We start from the raw sequence: 19,521 nt of genomic DNA on the forward strand, positions 1-19,521 counted from the left end.
GAGGACTGTTTATTTATGGCCTCTCACTACCATCTAACTCCTTTTTCTTTTTCCTCCAGGTCCTTGTCAGAACCTGAAAAATGCAGATGAACACACCTTGAAGGAGAAAAAAACTTTCCAAGGATGCACCCTCATGCATTCAGCCCTCGCAAACACCAGCTCAGACGTTGGCACTCCATACGGGCTACACAATGAGTCAGAGGCAACACCCAGTATGAGTGACCAGCAGTAGATATTGGTGGCAGGAATATTCTTTCAGCTAAAGATTACACTCAGCCTGGCCTCCCCTATCCCTCTCATCCCTGTGCAATGTGATGTGCAATCAGCCAGTTAAGTTAAGCTAGTCAGCTAAGATATAAATGGGAATAAAATTCCATTTTTGTCATACTCCACACCTTTTGTGAAATTTCCTTCCTCTTATAATTTTCATGTTTAAAAAAAACTCTCCCATCACCGAATCACACATCCTGATTTATTTAGTCTCGTGTAAACCTAGTCTTTTCAGCCTTGATCTGCAGAGCCATTGCCCTTTACCTTCGTTTCTGAATCATAGGAGCATGGCAACATATAATGAGATTAGTTATGGTGGTCTCACAATCTATGAAAGTTTATGCAATACAAATATATGCAACCTGGCTTTTATCTTTGTGGCAATCTCCATCTGTTTGAGGGCATTGACACTCATGTGCTTCACATCTTAAGTATCAGCATTGATGGTTTAAATGTGATTGAATGGCCTGTTAAGTTTAGGAAACTCAAAGAACACACATTGCACTAACAAGAGCAGTACAATGATCTGTAAGAATTGATTCCTGTGAGAAATCCTCCTTACTGTGATTACCAAATTACTGGCATTACCAGGAATCAGTAATATATTGTACAATTGTGTTGTTGTTTCGAAAATGCTTCATTCACTTAAAATGAAAGTTTCAATGGCACTGCATAGTGACACCACGTTTCCTAGCCGAATGGAGATTGGATAATTCCCCTGTCAATAACGCCTGGAGACCACACAGCCATATTTCCTTTCTCAGTGACTGTCTCCGTCTTCGACTTACCCCACGTGGATTTCAACTGAAATTCTATCCCTCATGTTTCGAACCCACCCAGGATTACAGGTATCTCCGGGACATACAACGTTTCTCGGACTGCTGTTCTCGTTGCATTCTGAGATCCACACTCAGTGCCATGCGCCGCCATATGAACACACTCGACCTCTTCCTCCAGCAGCACTGCCGCACCCTTTTTCAAAGCTGCGTGTGCCCCCAGTTTCATTTTATTCTTTGTCTCATCCGAGGCCTCAACAAGAAACTTTTTCTCTTTCTCTCAAGTGCTAAGGAACGCAAGCTCCAACAACTCATCGACACCAACATCCATCCAGGACCCTCCACCCCTGCCTGTCCCTCTGTCCCCACCCCATTTTGCAATCCCAGCCCCAGCCGCGTATTCACTATAACCCCTGACCTTGCCCTCTCCGACCCTGAACGTTCAGTGCTCAGCAAAGGACTTAGTTTCATACCCTTACGCCCTTATCTCAATGAATTTCGGGCTCGGCACGATGCTGAACTCTTCTTCCGCCGCCTTCATCTCTGTGCTCACTTCTTTGGGCAGGAGTCCTCTCCCCGTTCAGCAGATCCTTTTATCCACCTCCAATATTCTCCCTCCACCTGGACCCCTCCCTCTGGATTCTTACCTTCTCTTTAAAAGAAAAGAGTTCTGTTGAAGGGTCATGAGGACTCGAAACATCAACTGTACTCTTCTCCGCCGATGCTGCCAGACCTGCTGAGTTTTTCCAGGTATTTCTGTTTCTGTTTTTGTTTTGACACTGATGCAAGTGACTGGGATTGATTTTACACACATAATTTTGTCTGACCTGCTCACTACACTTAGCTGGCAAATCACTGTGCTTTTATCGGGAGAAGTTGCTGCAGTTATGGTGATGGTTTCCATTTACAGCAGCTTGTAGAGAAGATTTTTGAATAGTCTGGGCAAATAAACGTTGTTTGCTTTGCAAAATACATTGTTTGTTGTAAGTCCTGCTTACATCCGACTCATTGACTGACACAGTTGTGTCAATAGACACTATACAAAGAATGTTCCTGTATGTGGTGCCAAAAATTAAGATAAAAGTCAAGACGATGGGGCTTGCTCATATCAACCGATGTAGCTGTACTTAACTCCTGGGTTACGCTGTTTTAACTGCTGTTTCAGCAGTTTCAAGCTGTATACTCTAAAAGCAAATGCATCGATTTTTTGCTGAGGACAAGGAATTATTACATTCCTTTTCACTTTTTGTATCCACGGGGAGACTATTTTTAACATGCTAGCTGAAGCAAAAGGACTAGATTTTTCACAGTGTATTGGGCTGCCTAATGGGGTGCCAGGAGTGGACTAATTATCACCCTGCTATTGGTTTCCAGAGCACTTGCAGAAGATCAGAAATGAAAACAGCAGAGATTGCCCCCGCATACCTCAAACCATTAAAATATATGCTAAAAAAAAAGTAGCATCAATAAAATGCTTGGCAAAAACTCTGATTAATTAAAATATATATTTAAATAAACATTTAACAAATTGCTGTGAAAAGAATTTCGGCTAGGGATGTTCCACCAGTGCTAATATTGTAGTTTATAATTGACATTAGGGGGCCAGGAATAGGCTTTAAGGAGATAGTTGGCAGTGAAGAAAAAAATCTAACTGCCACATTTGCTCTCCAGCATGACTGTTGGCAATCCCACCTGCCTAGCCTTTTTTTTGTCACAATATTTCTGCAGCTGCCAATTTGCTCAACCACTCTCTCACTCCCCATATTTGACCCCCTTGTTGCCAGTAATACTATTACACACTAATGTCCTAGTCATTCCCCATGGTATGGTGCCCCTTCTTTGTTTGTTCATGTCCAACGGGTACAAATTTGAAGGTGACTGCTGTACAGCTGTTTTAGCCATTCATCATCATATCTGATTGGGCCACATCAAGTGCTTTCTGGCTTCATACTCCTTGTCAAAACCATCCCAATATTGAAGGATCAGCCTAGAAAGCCAAGATAACCCTTTGACTTTTTGCTTCACAACCAACTATCTACTTCAACCCCTGTCCTCTGGTCCCATCTGCCCTCACTTCCAAGAGCAAATGAGAGGATTTTATGGATTTCATTGGGTATAAAGCACTTTGGAACATCCTGAAGTTGTTAAAGGGGCCATATAAATGCCAGGCTTTCTTAAGGTTAAGACTACCTGTTCAGCTGCCTTTGCTGCTTTTCCTTTTTCCTAATCATCCCTCCCACATGGGCTCCCCCTGCTCTAGCCTGATCCTGTGCCTTTCTCTAGTTTATCTCCTCTGTCTCCTCATGCCCTTTCTGAGCTCATTTTGTCTAGAAACCCTCTCCCTGCTCCCTTGACCTTCTTCACCCCTCCCCACTAAAGTGATAACCCCTGAACTTCCCTTTCTGGTATGCTTGCTGATGTGCCTTTCCCTTGCTGTTACCACCCCTTTCTCAAAAAAAAAGCACCCTTGCAAACTATTGTCGATCTACAATCTCCCTTTGTCTCAACTGTCCTTGAATGCCTCTGACTTATCTCCCAGGTTGCTCACATTAGTGTCCTGGAAATTAATCTTCAATGGACACTCCAGGATAATTCTTTAGGGTTGGTACAACCCTGTTGTTTTGTATGAAACTTATAATTAGTCCAACACAATACTCCTTTGGTTGAGATCTGCTTCCAGTCGGTGAGTTCTCTGTGCCAGTTTGGAATTGTACACAACCATGTGCAACTAACACTTGAACTTTAATTAAGCCTGGCTCAATTACACTTGCAGTCTGACCAGTGACATGTCTATTGCTCCTCTTGTGTGCAACATAGAAAATAGAGATGCCTTGAAAAAAAACATTATGCCAGCTATATAGTAACCGTTACATTTATGTGTATCAATTCATTTACATTATTTTAAACTTTTGAATATCCTTGACTTCCTCAAATCATGTTTAAAAGAATTTGTCTTTTTGGAAAAGCAAACATCTAAGAATTAAAAGAAAGCAGACTGGACGGAGAAAATCTTAAAAATATTGCGGGATTATAAAATAATAATTTATGTGTCTTGTAAGAACAATGCGACAATGAAAGATATTCTGTTAATTTGTCTTTTCCATTTTATCAATGAACATCCAAAACATCAGTGATATCATTCAGTTTGTTGCATTGAAACAATGCCAACAGAAGGTAGAGTTCACTAAACCGAGAGAAAGTGTTTACACGCCAACTCCAATTAAAGAAATCAACGACAACCAAAATGGAGCCCCAGAGTAGCTGCCTTCGTTCAGTTTTCTTTTTTGGGAAACATCCTAAACAAATTGTTCTTTTGGTTCTTGAATGTTTGTATGTTTTGATTTGATTGTAGGTCATGCCAAAGGCTCAATTTCGTCCTTTTCTATATATTGTGGACAAAATTAAATGGATAAAATTGATGCCTTGTCCTTGAACCTTCGAAATTTCCACTCCAAAAACTCACTGGTTACTGACAGCCTCAATTCACTCTCTAACGGCTCAGGTTGAAAAGTCCACTGAATGTTTTCGTTACAACGGATGGATCATGCTCATTAGTTTAATAAAGGCCAGTTCATTGAAATTTCCTTGTACTGTTAAATTCAATTAGCTGATCAGCTGTATTTCATTACTAAAGTTTTGGAACAGGATTGTTTACCAAAGACTGAATTGTTCTTTAGTAACTTGCTTTTTTACCCATATTCTCATCCTATCACCAGTTCTGTAGATTGTGCTAATGCAGTGGCACTAGTTGGATTATTGGGCAGAAACTTCACCTTACATGGGGGCAGGAATGGTGAGGATGGGCGCATCACATGCCAGTACTTCAGGCAGGCTTTGTGGCCCTCCCCATTGCTGCAGCTGAGGCCACAGGCCGCCTTGTGGAGGGGTTTCTGCATCACGATGATGGTCCAGCAGCTGTGGTCATTATTTAATTTAAGAGTTATAAAAGTTTTGAGAAGGCGCCTCAAGAAACAGCAGGCTGCAACTCTTGTTGAGCTGCAACAGATTTAAGCTATGTCTCGGCAGCAAATGACTGATGCCCATTTTGCTAACAGGACCATGCAGAACCTTGTCAGTTTCAGAATGGAGAAATGGCATAACCTTTATGTACAGTGGAAATCTCAGGTATGCACTCCATTGACAAAAGAGCATCTTAGATGAAGGGTTACTGCTGCTTTGGGGATCAAACTCCAAGACGTAATTTCTTTGCATAACAGTTACAGACAACCATGAGGAAGAGGTGCAAAGAGATAATTTAGATATCCAATTCATATAGATCGTTGATTCTCATAAAGACCTGCCCTCTAGCAGTGCTATGCATGGAGAGCACAGAAACATTTGATTGTCATTCATGTCAGGTAAAATTCTTGCAGTCACGTAGCACTGCACAAGTAACCATAAGACCATAAGACATAGGAGCAGAAATCATAGCTGATCATCCAACTCAGCAGCCTGCTCCTGCTTTCTCCCCATATCCTTTGATCCCTTTTGCCCCATGAGCTATATCTAACTCCTTCTTGAAAGCATACAATGTTTTGATCTCAACTACTTTCTGTGGTAGTGAATTCCACAGGCTCACCACTCTTTGGGCGAAGAAATTTTTCCTCATCTCAGTCCTAAATGGTCTACCCCATACCCCATAGCCACAGTATTCGGCCCATCGAGTCTGCTCCGCCATTCAATCATGGCTGATAAGTTTCTCAACCCCATTCTCCCGCCTTCTCCCCGTAACCTTTGATCTCCTTACCAATCAAGAACCTATCTATCTCAGTCTTAAATACACTCAATGACCTGGCCTCCACAGCCTTCTGTGGCAATGAATTTCATAAATTCACCACTCTCTGGCTAAAGAAGTTTCTCCTCATCTCTTTTCTAAAAGGTCTTCCCTTTACTCTGAGGCTGTGCCCTCGGGTCCTAGTCTCTCCTACTAATGGAAACATCTTCCCCACGTCCCCTCAATCCAGGCCTTTCAGTGTTTTGTAAGTTTCAATCAGATCCCCCCTCATCCTTCTAAACTCCATCGAGTATAGACCCAGAGTCCTCAAACGTTCCTCATATGTTGAGCCTTTCATTCCTGGGATCATTCTCGTGAACCTCCTCTGGACCCTCTCCAGGGTCAGCACATCCTTCCTGAGATACGGGGCCCAAAATTGCTCACAATATTCTAAATGTGGTCTGACCAGAGCCTTATAAAGCCTCAGCAGCACATCCCTGCTTTTATATTCTAGTCCTCTCGAAATAAATGCCAACATTGCATTTGCCTTCCTAACTACCGACTCAACCTGCAGGTTAACCTTAAGAGAATCCTGGACTAGGACTCCCAAGTCCCTTTGCACTCCAGATTTCTGAATTCTCTCCCCATTTAGAAAATAGTCTATGCCTCTATTCTTCCTACCAAAGTGCATGACCTCACACTTCCCCACGTTGTATTCCATCTGCCACTTCTTTGCCCATTCTCCTAACCTGTCCAAATCCTTCTGCAGTCTCCCCGACTCCTCAATACTACCTGTCCCTCCACCTATCTTTGTATCATCTGCAAACTTAGCCAGGATGCCCTCAGTTCCTTTATTTAGATCATTAATTTATAATAACTTTTCCTTGTACCTTGTCCAAAAGGAAAGACAATGTAGCAAGTTGAATCCTGCACTGATGAACATCAGGATTGGCTGTGGATACAGATGTGACAGAAGCAGAACTTCCTTGGTTTACTCCAGTTTTCTTTTAAAAATTCTAAAGATATTGCAAGCCTAAAGAGACCTGAATTTTCACCGAGTCGGGATGACTTGGGAGCCCTTTAAAAATGGCAGTGGGGTCCCAGTTCCAGGATTCCTGACCCCATTCCTAAGCTGTCTGATTTTCAGGTGTGCCTTAAAGGGTGCAGGCTGGTTCCTGCCAAAAGCCCACATCCAGCACTCCCAACTTGGCTGGCTCGATTGCTGGGGGAGGCATCTCCTACTCCTCTGCAAATTTCATGGAGTCGGACCAGATTTTTAAAGAGCTGTGGTTCACGGCCCCTCAAAGGGGTCATAAACCCTAGTCTGCATGAGGGGATCTTTTAAAGGGTAAGTTCAAAAGGTCCTCCTCATACATAATGGGGCTTGGCTGAGAGCCCAGACAACCGTTAGGTTTGTTGAAACAACTGTTTCTCAGAGAAAAGATTATTTGATTGACAGCTCAGGCTTTCTGATTTCTGCTCTCAATTTCACAATGTTTGTTTACACAATGTTAAGTGATTTCAAGGGTTTGTGGTTTTTGTTATTGACACTTTAAAGGGTCTGGATAATTGACACTTCTATTAGCTTGCAGTGAAATGACTTTTTTTCACCATGGAAGAAAGTTATGAATAAATTACTTTTTTTCAAAGATTTTTTTTTACACATCCTGCTGTCGCTACAAGGTTTATTGCTTCTAGGCGGTGTGTAGGAGGTCCAAGGGCATGGAAGTGCCATTGCTTAGCATGCGGGGGCGGGGGGGATTAATGGGGCCCATAGGGATTGAGTGGAATGGCAGAGCTTGCCAGAAAGGGCATGAGGGGCCATAGAGGGTGGATGGGGCATTGGGAGTGTTTGGAGGGTGAGTGGATGTGAGGGGTGAGGGCTGGAGGGCCTTTGTGCTTTTATTTTAACTGGGACAAAGTCCCCCAGTATCTGGGCGGGCCTTTTAAACATCCTACCTCCGCACCCAGCAGCCCCTATGGCTGCCTCCAAACTACTTCCCAGGTCAGCTGACCCGACCCCAGCCCGCAAAGGCTGCAGGCACTTTTTTCCTAGGTGGGCAGGCTGAGCCGGGAATTTTCCCCACTCTGCTACCCATCTCGAGGATGAAAATTCAGGCCATTCTGACATGCTAAAAGCCCATCTGTAGGTGTACACGGTAATATATGAACATGCAACTAGATTGTAAGGATTTTTGAGTGTGAAGCCCTCTTCAGGTGTCAGTGTTTCAAAAGTTGTAGTCTGGGCTTGAACATGTATTTGCTACAGTATGGGCTTTTTTATATGTAATGAACGAGCTATGGGCAATGGAAAGTTTGTAGCAGGTTGACAGGTGGACAGACTAACTGATGTATGGTACTGTTGAGTATCCTTACTTTATCAGTTGTCTTGAGGTCTGCCACCTTCTCCAGTAACAGTTGCCTGATCATAGGGAATGGAGACATTTCCAGACTTTTAAAACTCAAGTGTGACATTTTCGATTTTTTGTCCTGGTGAATGGAAGGCGCATATTTGTATTTTTCACACGATCTTTCTTCAGTCCTTTTGGAAACAGATTAAGAAAGCACTGGGTAAGACAACTCTAGAGATGAATTGTTAAGTTGTTTTATTTCTCATTGAGTAATGCACATTGCAATAGATCATCTGATTCACATAGTATAGGTACAGCTTTAAATATAGGGTTTAGAGTTTTCACTTTGAGTGCAATCAGCAAACTGGCTGCATGTTGTAGTCAAAATCATATTTGTTTTCCAAAGTGAAGTTATTGGCAATTTTCCACTGAAACTCATTTGTATAAAGTAAAACCTTCCATGAATTAACACAGTCTTAGATTTTAGAACACTTTTTTCCCTTTGCATTAAAAGTATTAATGATATATTTGATAGTGAGCCTAGTGCAGTTTTATTAATACAGTTTTATTAATACAGTTAAAAGAATAAGCATTCTTTTAATAAGAGTGTCTTTTCCAGTGTTTCTTGAACCTTTTCACTTGTAGACCACATAGGTGGAGTGAAAAACCCCACAGACCACGTACTGGTCTTACTCCACCTGCTTTCACTTGCCACCCCAAAAATACTCATCAGAATTAATGGGAAGAATGGTGCTGTGTTTGATGAGATGCCAATGAGATGACATCTGGCACCAAACGGGACAGCTTCAGTCTCATGTCAGGCTTCACGATGACTCGGTTCTTGTTCTTGAACATATAAGATCCCAGGCACTATTTTGAAGGAGAACAGGGGAGTTAACCTGAATTCCTGGTCAATATTTATCCCGCAGTCAACATCACAATAAATAGATTATCTGGTTATTATCAGATTGCTGTTTGTAGGAGTTTGCTGAGTGCAAATTAGCTTCTACATTTCTTACATTACAATAGTGACTACACTTCAAAAGGTACTTCATTGGCGGCAAAACACTTTGAGACATCCGATGACCATGAAAAGCACAATATAAATGCAAGTCTTTCTTTTTTCTTTGTTTTTAACCCCACGTGTTGAAAATTCGATCTCTCAGTTGTATGATGTAACATTAACATAAATCTTGCTTATAGAACTACTTGTTGTTGTGCACGTTTAAGAAGACTCATGCCGCGCACACGGTCTGGTTGTGTGACGTCATGTGCGGGGTGGGAATGAGGGCTCTGGCTTCACATCTGCCCTCAGGCATGCCATTGCGCATCAGTGACTTGCATTTTGGATCAGGGTCTATGAAGCACACTTTGAGAACCTTTGGTCCAGTCCTCCTCCTAATAATAACCCGGTTTTAAATAACTGGAAATGACTTTAAAAATAATTTATGCATAGTCATTTACTAGTTTAATTCGAGTACATTAGTCTGTTCCTTATTAATTAATTTTTTTAATATTTAAAGACTTTTAATAGATGCCTGGCTACTAGTGCCTTTATGCTTTTTTAAAAAGGAAAAGCAGCAATTTTAAGAGCTTTCTCGCAGGGCTGCAAATGAGCGTGGTTAACAGGAACTTGCATGCTGATTATTTTGATGTGGGGGTGGTGCCAGTTTTGTGGGTGGAGCCAACTTAGAGCACAATGTTTTTGAACGAATGCATAAGATCACCAAAACTCGACTGGCACTGGACATGCACTTGGATGTTTTGCTCTTTCACCCTTACAGTTTAGAAGATTTGGGATGAATTGAGCTGGAAAATCCAATGTAAACCTAGCCAAAACCTTACCCAGGGATCCTCAGACAATGCCAGGCATTGTGTTATTAAACCCATTCGTCCCTGACTTGCCTCACCACCTGTTTCATTCTTTTGAGGCTTGGTGCACCATGGACCTAGGCTTTATCTGAAATTTCCCAATTTGTACAAAAAAATATTCAGACATGGTTCTGCAGTTTAAAGTGGAAAATTGATAGCTGGCAATTACCACTGCCTCCTGATTTAAATAAAGTTGCCTCAGGAGCATTAGTCCTCATAGCACACAGCAGGGAATGGCATATTGACAATGAGACGCTTACCGTCAGACGCTAATAGAGTAGTATCTTCATGCCCTCACTTGAAAATCAACCATTTCAATTTTATCCTCATTTAAAACTGATCTATAAATAATAACCCAGGAGATCTATTCTATCAAGTGCTTATAATACTTTATAACACTTCCATTAAAGAAGTATTGCTCTATTAAAATAAGGTTAAATCCCAATAGGAAGAAAAGGTCAAGTTTTGAGCAAGTAAGTATCAACCAGATGGGTAAGATTAAAGATGGCCCATTTGCTTTCAAAGCCAGTAATGTGATGGAATTGAATAGACAGTTGGGCTCAGTTGGGATAAGTTGGCAAAAGACAATTGGGCTCATCCTTTAACCGTAACATGTAGTTGAACTAATTCTGTATCTGCTGTCTCCACAGTGTGTGGTAGTGCTGCAGGTGGTGTGGAAGATGAAGGGGAATCCGAAGCAGGGTGGATTGAAGGAGCTGCTATCCTACTCTCTGTTATCTGTGTGGTTTTTGTAACTGCCTTTAATGACTGGAGCAAAGAGAAACAGTTTCGAGGTTTGCAAAGTCGGATTGAACAAGAACAGAAGTTCGCCGTTGTCAGGGGAGGCCAAGTCATCCAAATCCCGGTGTCAGAAATTGTTACTGGTGACATTGCACAAATTAAATATGGTAAGCCTGAACAATAAATTCAATTGATTGCAATGGAATGAAGCTTACCTTTCTCTTAACTGTGTACCCCCTGAAAGAAATTCATGGAGATGATTTTCTTTTATGTGAATGGTTGGTTATAGACAAAACTTTGTTGCTTTTTTGAATCCTTCCCTTTTTTTATACCGGCCTGTTTCCGGTTCCTGTGTTCCACGACCCACATGACACACACTCTTCACGAGGGCAGTGACTTGCTTTTTTGGTCTTGAGCCACCATTGCAAAAAGAACCCTATCCTCTTTGCTCAGATAAGCAGCAGTTTGTAATTATTGTTGATGGTTACTGAGGAGAATGCTGATCACATCCAGAGAAATTTGGATAGGAACCTTATAGTTAATCCTCTCTGTTTCTTTAGGTCTCCCTGTTTTTCAGCTGAGAGAACTGGCAGGCAACCTGCTGGTGGACTTCAGTGGTGTTTTATAATAGTCTCAAAGGAGGTGCACAAATAATCCCCTTGGTTAAATCTGTCCCCAGTTGTCCCCCTCTCAGTGTCAAGTTTTTATTCAATTTTGCACAATTATTTTTTGCACATGCTACCCTGAAAACATATCTTTAGGTTTAAACGGGGTTGCTTTCTTATTGTTTGTCCTGCTAATAAACATCACTCCTAATACGTTTCTGGTGTTAACAGCTCTGCTTTCACAGATGGATCAGATGAATCAGATGAATCAATGTGTGAATCCTCATCCTTGTCAATTGAAGCTCTGGTGTGCTGTACCACAGCATCCATTTTTGATCTAATTTAAGACAGTTATAGTGGCTACTCATTAGTGAGATGAAATTGCTTTGTACGATTTCATTAAAAGCCTTGGTATCTGACTAGTTCGTTATCTTTGATTAATGGTTTCCATTTTTTCTGTTTTTTTTTATCTCGTCTGTCATTCACACCTTTTCAAAGAATTCCGTGCTCATCACAAATTAATAATACTTGAAATAAAAGTGGAAACTTTAATCTCACATGGCTTCCTTCAGGCTCAGTTGTAGGGAATAGAGCATTTTGCCATTTTTGACATCCGGTGCCAACATTGAGCATTCCCGTAAGAATGCACTGCCCAGGCACAGAGTGAAGCTCCTTCTGCTCTGTCCCAACAGAAAAATGTAAATCAGATTTCAAAGATCATTGTTTACTGCAGCAGTATTAACAGTTCAAATACCACAAAAGCTAAGCAAGCAGCTTTGTCAATTCTAATTTGCATTAGATTTTTTTTTAACTCTTCATTGGATGTGGCCATTGCTGGCAAGGTCAACACTTGTTGCTTGTCCCTAATTGCGCTAAGAAGGTGCTGGTGAGTTGCCTTCTTGAACTGCTGCAGTCCATCTGACACAGGTACACCCACTGTGCTGTTAGGAAGGCAGTTCCCAGGTTTTTGACCCAGCGACAATGAGGGAACAGTTCCATGTCAGGATAGTGTGTGACTTGGAAGTGGTGGTGTTCCCGTGTGTCTGTTGCCCTTGTCCTTCTTGGGAGTTTGGAAATGCTGTCAAAGGAGGCTTGATGACTTGTTACAGTTCATCTTGGATATGGTACTGACTGTTGCCACTGTGTGCACTCATGGTGGTGGCAGTGAATGTTTAAGGTGGTGCTGATCAAGTGAGCTGCTTTGTCCTAGATGGTGTCAAACTTCTTGTGTTGCTGGAGGTGCATTCATCCAGGCACGTGGAGAATATTCCACCACACTCATGCCTTGTAGATGCTGGGTAGGATTTGGGGAGTCAGGAGGTGAGTTGCTTGCTATAGAATACCCAACCTCTGACCTGACCTTGTAGCCACAGTATTTATAGACATTATATTTGTCCTCTTGCTCTGCAAGAATTGGGAAAGTTTCAACCCAAAGTTATTTTAAGTAAGACTTGATGGCCTACAGAAAGATAAAACTTTTAATTCCACTTTTCTGGGCTGGATGCAGATCCATGTTCCAGAGATCAAAGCTTTGTTGCTCTATTGTATAACCATATGGCTTGCTTTACTTTTAAAGCTTTTGTAATGACCGAGTCTAATTGTTCCATAATTGCTTGCAATAAGAATGCACAATAAATTACTTGGCAGCCTGTTCCTGATCCCTTTATTTTGTCTTTACTTATCAGGTGATCTGCTCCCTGCAGATGGAATTTTAATTCAGGGAAATGACCTTAAAATTGATGAAAGTTCTTTAACTGGAGAATCTGATCATGTCCGTAAGTCTGCCGACAAGGACCCCATGTTACTTTCTGGTGAGTAGACTGGAGATATTATTGTATGCTATATCAGACAGCAAGGAGGGAGTTAGTTAAAAAATGATGAACAATCTTCATGTAAGAAATAAATCTTGGAGCAACATTAAACATCATAGGACCTCATAACCCATTAGAGAGGAGGAAAGGTGCAGAATGAGAGAACTACTTGAATCTGTGTGTTTCAAGCACTGATAGGCAGCTCACGTGTAGAAACATGCAGGAAATCTGACAGAGCGAGCACAGACATGGAACTTGGATGCATCACTGTGTTAAAGGAGTGGGCTGGGCTGACCAAGTGGATGAGAGTGATGTGTGACTGGAGGCATTGATAAAAAGACTGAGATTTGGAAGAAGTTAAGGACAGCGCAAAATAAGATTATACTCACACTTCTTAAAGCATTCATTAATAAAGCTGCTGAGACTCACTTCTCGTAATCCCTTTGTCTGATGCTGGTTCTGCCCATTTGCCATCCTGTTTCCCATCATGTTATGGCACGGTTAATGATAAATGCTGATCTGCCCAAATCCCAAAGGGAAACTTGAAACAGCTGCCAAAACAGTTTTTGCAATTTGTATAGTATCAGTAGAGGTTCTGAAATCAGGAAATGATGTTCCCAGCTACTTGTGATGATTGTATAGTAAAGTAAACATTTATTAAAAGAATAAAGCAAAAAAAGATAATTACACTTAAACGCAAGGATGGCTTCACACAGTGAACTGTACTTTAATACAGTTCCACAAGATCTTAACTTAGCTACCCTCAGAGCTAACCTTCCCATTTTCTGTTCAGTAACTATTCTTATAGATTCTAAAATCTGAACAATTCCAGTAACTTTTACCACACTGTACCATTTTTTCCTTGGGGTGTCCTCTGAGGCTGACAGCAACTGGGTCTTCAGGTCTGGTCCTGTCCACACTGTCTTCTGGGAGTTCTGACCAGCTAACCCGCTGTCTTCTGGGAGATCTCATCAGCTACCCTATCACATAGGCTTCAGTATTTCCTTAAATGTGTCCCTGCCTTTTGATCTCTCTATTGTCTCAACCAGTCTGTTTAGAAATGCTTTCTTCCCAGACTTGATTAAACTCTTTACTTTAGCTCTTAGATTTTCAAAAAAAGTAAACTTAGCCTATCTTTACGTTATTTAATTACACCTTTTTACAAATTGCATATATCCCCTTTTGAACTAAAACAACTCAGTTCAAAATTACTCCTGTTATTGTTTTATGTAAAACTCTAATTGAAGTTCCTCTTGGTTCATTAACATATCAAAACCACTTCTTACTGTTGGCTTTAGACTTTTGAAGTCACTCTGGCTCTTACTCCAATTACCATACTTACACCCTGAACATCCTGTCTTCCAGTACAGAAGAAATATGACAGGGTTATTAACAGAAGAAAAATATTACATTTTTTTGTTTTCTTGACAATCACCTATGTCTTGTCGGGAAGGGCGGTTTAGGTGTGGGGTGTTTGTTTAGCATTGAGTAAGTGACATGTTGATGATGACCAAAATAACATCAGGTTCCCAAAAACATTATCATATCCCTATTTACATGTAGTATTTGGGTTCTGACATGAGCACTGGCTGCCGAAAGCTAGGCCAACTCGAAAATCACAGCAAGAGGACCGAGGGTGAGAAATTTTCATCTTGTTACTGCCCCATTCACACTAGAACAGGACAGATGAAAATCAGGCCATGGGATTAAAAGAGTGTGACAGCATGCAAAGGAAGTTGTTTGAAGGGTGGAAAACAAGAGTTATGGTTAATGGACATGTTTTGGACTGGAGGGATATGAATAGTGATGTAGCCAAATCCAGTTAAAACAGGTAAGTGATCTAGACTGTAGGTTCATGATTGATTGTGAAGAGGACTGCAAGTGACTTAAGGAGGAGATGGACAGGATAATAGATTGGTCAGATAGATGTCAAAGAAATTTAATGTAGAAAAAATATGAGCTGATACAATATGGGAGTAAAATATGGAGAGGACATATCTATTAAATCGTAAAACTTTATTAGAGTAGCGGAGCAGTCACCCCTAGGAGGTTTGGATACATAAATATTTAAAAGTGGGGGAAACATTGATAAAACTGTCAAAGAGCATTGTGATCTTAATTTTTATAAATGGGCACAGAGTACTAAAGCGAAGAGGTAATGTTGAACCAATTTGAATTCTGTTCCTTTTTTCTAGCGTAGCCATTTGTTATCATAAATAATGGATTGGAGCTGTAGATGTTTAGAATTGTGCCACAGTTGCAACTTTGTTTTTGCCCTTCCGAATTTTATGTTAAATATGAATTCAGTTTTTTTGCTATAATAACACGACTGCAGATTACGAGATGGTTATCGGTTTAATCATACTTTTCAGAACAAATGCACAATATTGTGGCACTTTTGTCAGAAGAAAGCATTTCTGTTTGAACTGAAGAAGGCACAATATTGTGATCTGAAATATTTCCAGAATGTAAGCTGAAGCTACAAAAATCAGAATCATTTTAAATTAAGTTATACATTTATGGATCTAAAAAAAGCTATCTCAGTTATATAAGATTTTTACATGTTCTCCAATGTTCTCCCACTGAAATTCTGTCCTGTGTGAGCAGAGAGGAGCTCTCAAGCCCAATCAGATAGCTGGATTTTGCTGACATCATCGGAACTTTGACGTCGGGCTCATTTCCGGTTTAGACATCAGTCATGATCTTCCTGGAGGCAGCCAGTTAAGAAGCTGCCTCTGGGAGGCCTGTCCAATTAAGGACGGCAGGAGGACCAGGGAACCGGCAGGCCCAATCAGAGGGCCTGCAGCAATGTACGGCTGGCAGCCCCACTGGGAGATTTGGGCGGTGTAAATGTAGGCAGGAGAACAGAAGAGAAGCTCAAGATGGAGCTGTCCTCTGAAGATTTATAAAAGAGTAAAAATGAAGTGTAGCCACAGCAATCAGGCCACCATTGTGCATGTTCAGGGGTACCCCCTCAACAACGTGCGAGCAGCAGCAGCAGCCCGGTGATTACTGTAGCTCTGGGGCTGGGGGATTAAAGGAGGCCTTAACGGTCCCTGGCCTTATGCCCAGAAGCCATCTCGAGGCAATAGCCAGCTTTCCATCCACCGTTGGGAAGAACCCGGCATGAGATTCTCTATTTTACTCTCAGTCCTGCCTCCAAGCCCAACTCTGCAGGACAGGAAAGATTCACCCCAGTGATACTAATAAGCGTGGATTTTGACTCTTTGGAAAACTGATGTAGATTCCTGTCTGCAAAGGTGAAAGCAAATGAATATTACAATTCTTCATAACATTGCACCAACCAAAAAATAAATTAAGAATCAGAAATAGGAAACGTCCACACCAAATCATGGAGAAAATGAAAAATGGGAAAGCTGATGTATTCTCAATGAGTATTAAATTTTATCAGCTTTCAGTTTTGAACTGGACTGACAGGAAGATTTTTGACAGTTATCTGTTGACAAGCTTTCACTGCTAGATTTTAAGTATTCACAGAGGGGGGAAAATGAGTGTTCAAAGGCTATGCAATCTGTAACACCATTTTTTGACATCCTTACCTTCAATAAACATTCCACAAGGCTATTTTTAGCCATGTCAGCAGACATGTACTTCAATGACTTTCACCGTACAAGGACTAATTTACTGTGTCAAGGATAATGAAAGACAGCACGTGCTGTAGAAATGTGTCACTGCAGTGTGTGTGAAACATATTGAACATTTTGAAATATGTCAAGGTTTTGTCTAGCAGCTTCAGACACAGATTTAGAAATCCGCAATTGTCACAAACAAAATTGTAGATTTAAAGCTAATTATAAAATGTATTCTTTCTCGCAGCTGTGCTAATTACAGAGACGAACAGATCTTAATGAGCCTGCAATCTGTCTGCTGTACATGTCAAAATGGGGATTAAGATTAAACCTTCATACGTTCTCAAATTGGTCTATGTTGAAAGTTTAAGCTCCGAGTTTTGGTAACAGTTATTAACCATCTCCTTGAAGTGTAAACATCTTATTTTACATTTATTTGCACCATATCATTGCATTGTTCAAAGTGGTGACACCCACCGTGTTGAATTAATCTGGATTGGGGTCAGTCTGTGAAGTGCCTCCTGTTAAAATTCAGTTCAAACACCTAACACCTTTTGCTGCATGAGTATTGAGTTTATATTTTACTAGATTGATACCTGGAATGAGCAGGTTGCCTTATGAGGATAGGTTAGACAGACTGGGTTTGTTTCCACTGGAGTTGAGAAGAGTGAGGGGTGACTTGATTCAAGTACATAAGATCCTGAACGACCTTGACAAGGTGGATGTGGAAAGGATGTTTCCTCTTGTGGGTGAGTCCAGGACTAGGGGGCACTGTTTTAAAATTAGAGATTGCCCTTATAGGACAGAGGTGAGGAGAAGTTTTTTCTTTCAGAGGGTTGTGTGACTTTAGAGCACCCTGCCTCAGAAGGCAAAGGAAGTGGGGTCACTGAATATTTTTAAGGTGGAGGTAGATAGATTCTTGTTAGGCAGGGGAATCAAAGATATTGGGGTAGATGGGAATGTAGATCTCGAAATACAAACAGATCAGTGATGATATTATTGAATGGTGGAGAAGGCTCGAGGGGCCGAATGGCTAACTTCTGCTCCTTTTTCATATATTCGTATTTTAGGTTATTTTGCTGAAATCAAAGAATAAATGAAGAATTGTGTTTGATAAGTAATAATGTTATCCTGGTCTCTATTAATGTCATGCCAGAGCCGGGCACTGGAAGCCACTTGATGTAATTTGCCTTCCATTTTCTTTCTCCTCACTGAGTGTGTGGCTCGACTCAATCACACAATTGAAATCATGATCTCGCAAGCGAGAACAGTGAGGATTCAGTGACACAGCTGCTTCACATTTTTCCACCCCATTGTTTTCAAAGTGTTGAAATCTTTAAATCTTCGGTTAACACAGCTTGCCTGTATTGAATTCCAACATATTGGGTTTTAGCAGCCTCTGGGTGGCAGGGGTGGAGGGTGCCTGGTGAGGAGCCTTTTCAGCACGGCTCCCTGACATTAGTCCTGCCCCCAGGGAAGTTACCCAGTGGTGGGCTGTGAGACAGATCGGCTGCTCGCTCTGAGGAGGTGGACAACCAATTGGCATAATTAAAGGGACAGTTAAGGGCTATTTTAGGGGGCCACTAGCTATATAGAGGTAGCCTCCCTGTGGTAGTCCGGAGGGGTGGGTCCATTGGAGTCGGTCCATTGGAGTCAGATGCTCTTTGCGTCCCGGGGGGGGCCCTAGGTAGGAATAGTAGCCCAACAATTCCACCCCACCCCTCCCTCGGAGGGGCTTGCCCTCCAATTGGCAGGGCCTGCCTCCTCTGCCATCTTAAAGTTTAACCTATTCTTCCTTCCAAGAGGGTACCTCGATCTTGAGGCTACTCTGAGGTTTCCGACTAGCCTGAGCGGTACCCACCTCTCCTGATGGCGGTGTTGGGGATTTACAGCTGCCAGTCCTCCAAATGCAGGCGGCCAATTAGGAAGCCACCTCTGGTTAAAATGTGGTCCTGCTACTAGCAAGTGCACTTCTTCACGACGTTGGGGGTCTCAAAGCACCTGCCAAAACCCAGCCCATTAACTATGTGTGTCAGGATAATGACAAGGATAATCCTCAAATACAGTAACCTGCAGGGCTGTGGACCAAATATTAGAAAGTGGCATTTGTTTGCAGTTGGTGCAGATACAATGGGCCAAATGGTCTCTTTCTATGCCATAAGCCCACCATAGAGTAGGCCAAGTGCAAAGGGCAATCCTTTTAGAAATTTCTGTGATTCATATAGCACAGTTGACTGTCACCGCGACATGGCATATATGGCACAGTTTGTGTTAAAACGTGTTTTTTCATTCAGATGTGATCATTTACAAAAGACAGGAATGGTTCCCTTTGGTCCACAGGAATTCAGGAAAATATACTAAAACCAAAGCAAACTACCTGCAGACGCTGGGAATTTGAAATGAAAAGAAAGATTGCTGAACATACTTAGGTCAATTCACGCCTGTGGAGACAGAAACAGAGTCAATGCCTCTGTTCACTCTGTTTCTCTTTCCACAGAGGTTGCCTGACCTGAATATTCTCAACATTTTCTTTTTTTGATTATAGAGAACACAAGTCTTTGTCAATATTGCTGTAAGTATTGTGGGGTCAAACAAAACGAATCACAATTTTAAAAGTTGTCTCTGGGTTTACGAAAGGATGCTTCAATTTACATTATATACATGATCAGGAAAATTGAATGCCAAGTTTGTTAGTAAAACTGTACAGTTTCTTCCCGTTTGAGATATGGCTCAACATGCTTTACATTGCAGGGTGTATTTCTCACCTAAACAATTATCCTTGCTGATCCTG

At 41.5% G+C, this 19,521-nt stretch overlaps 1 protein-coding gene across 13 annotated transcripts in view; it reads left to right on the forward strand.

The window, feature by feature from the left end:
- atp2b2 (ATPase plasma membrane Ca2+ transporting 2) overlaps positions 1-19,521 on the forward strand; it is a 404,278-nt gene that overhangs the window by 113,462 nt on the left and 271,295 nt on the right. For all 13 annotated transcript variants that reach the window (XM_078543393.1, XM_078543387.1, XM_078543389.1 and 10 more), the window contains exons 3-4: positions 10,634-10,891; positions 13,015-13,140. In XM_078543393.1, the coding sequence (XP_078399519.1) occupies positions 10,634-10,891; positions 13,015-13,140 (384 nt within the window). The remainder of the gene's footprint in view (positions 1-10,633; positions 10,892-13,014; positions 13,141-19,521) is intronic.

This window comes from Cetorhinus maximus, chromosome 6 (genome assembly GCF_964194155.1).
Source record: "Cetorhinus maximus chromosome 6, sCetMax3.hap1.1, whole genome shotgun sequence".
NCBI classification, from domain to species: Eukaryota; Metazoa; Chordata; class Chondrichthyes; order Lamniformes; family Cetorhinidae; genus Cetorhinus; species Cetorhinus maximus.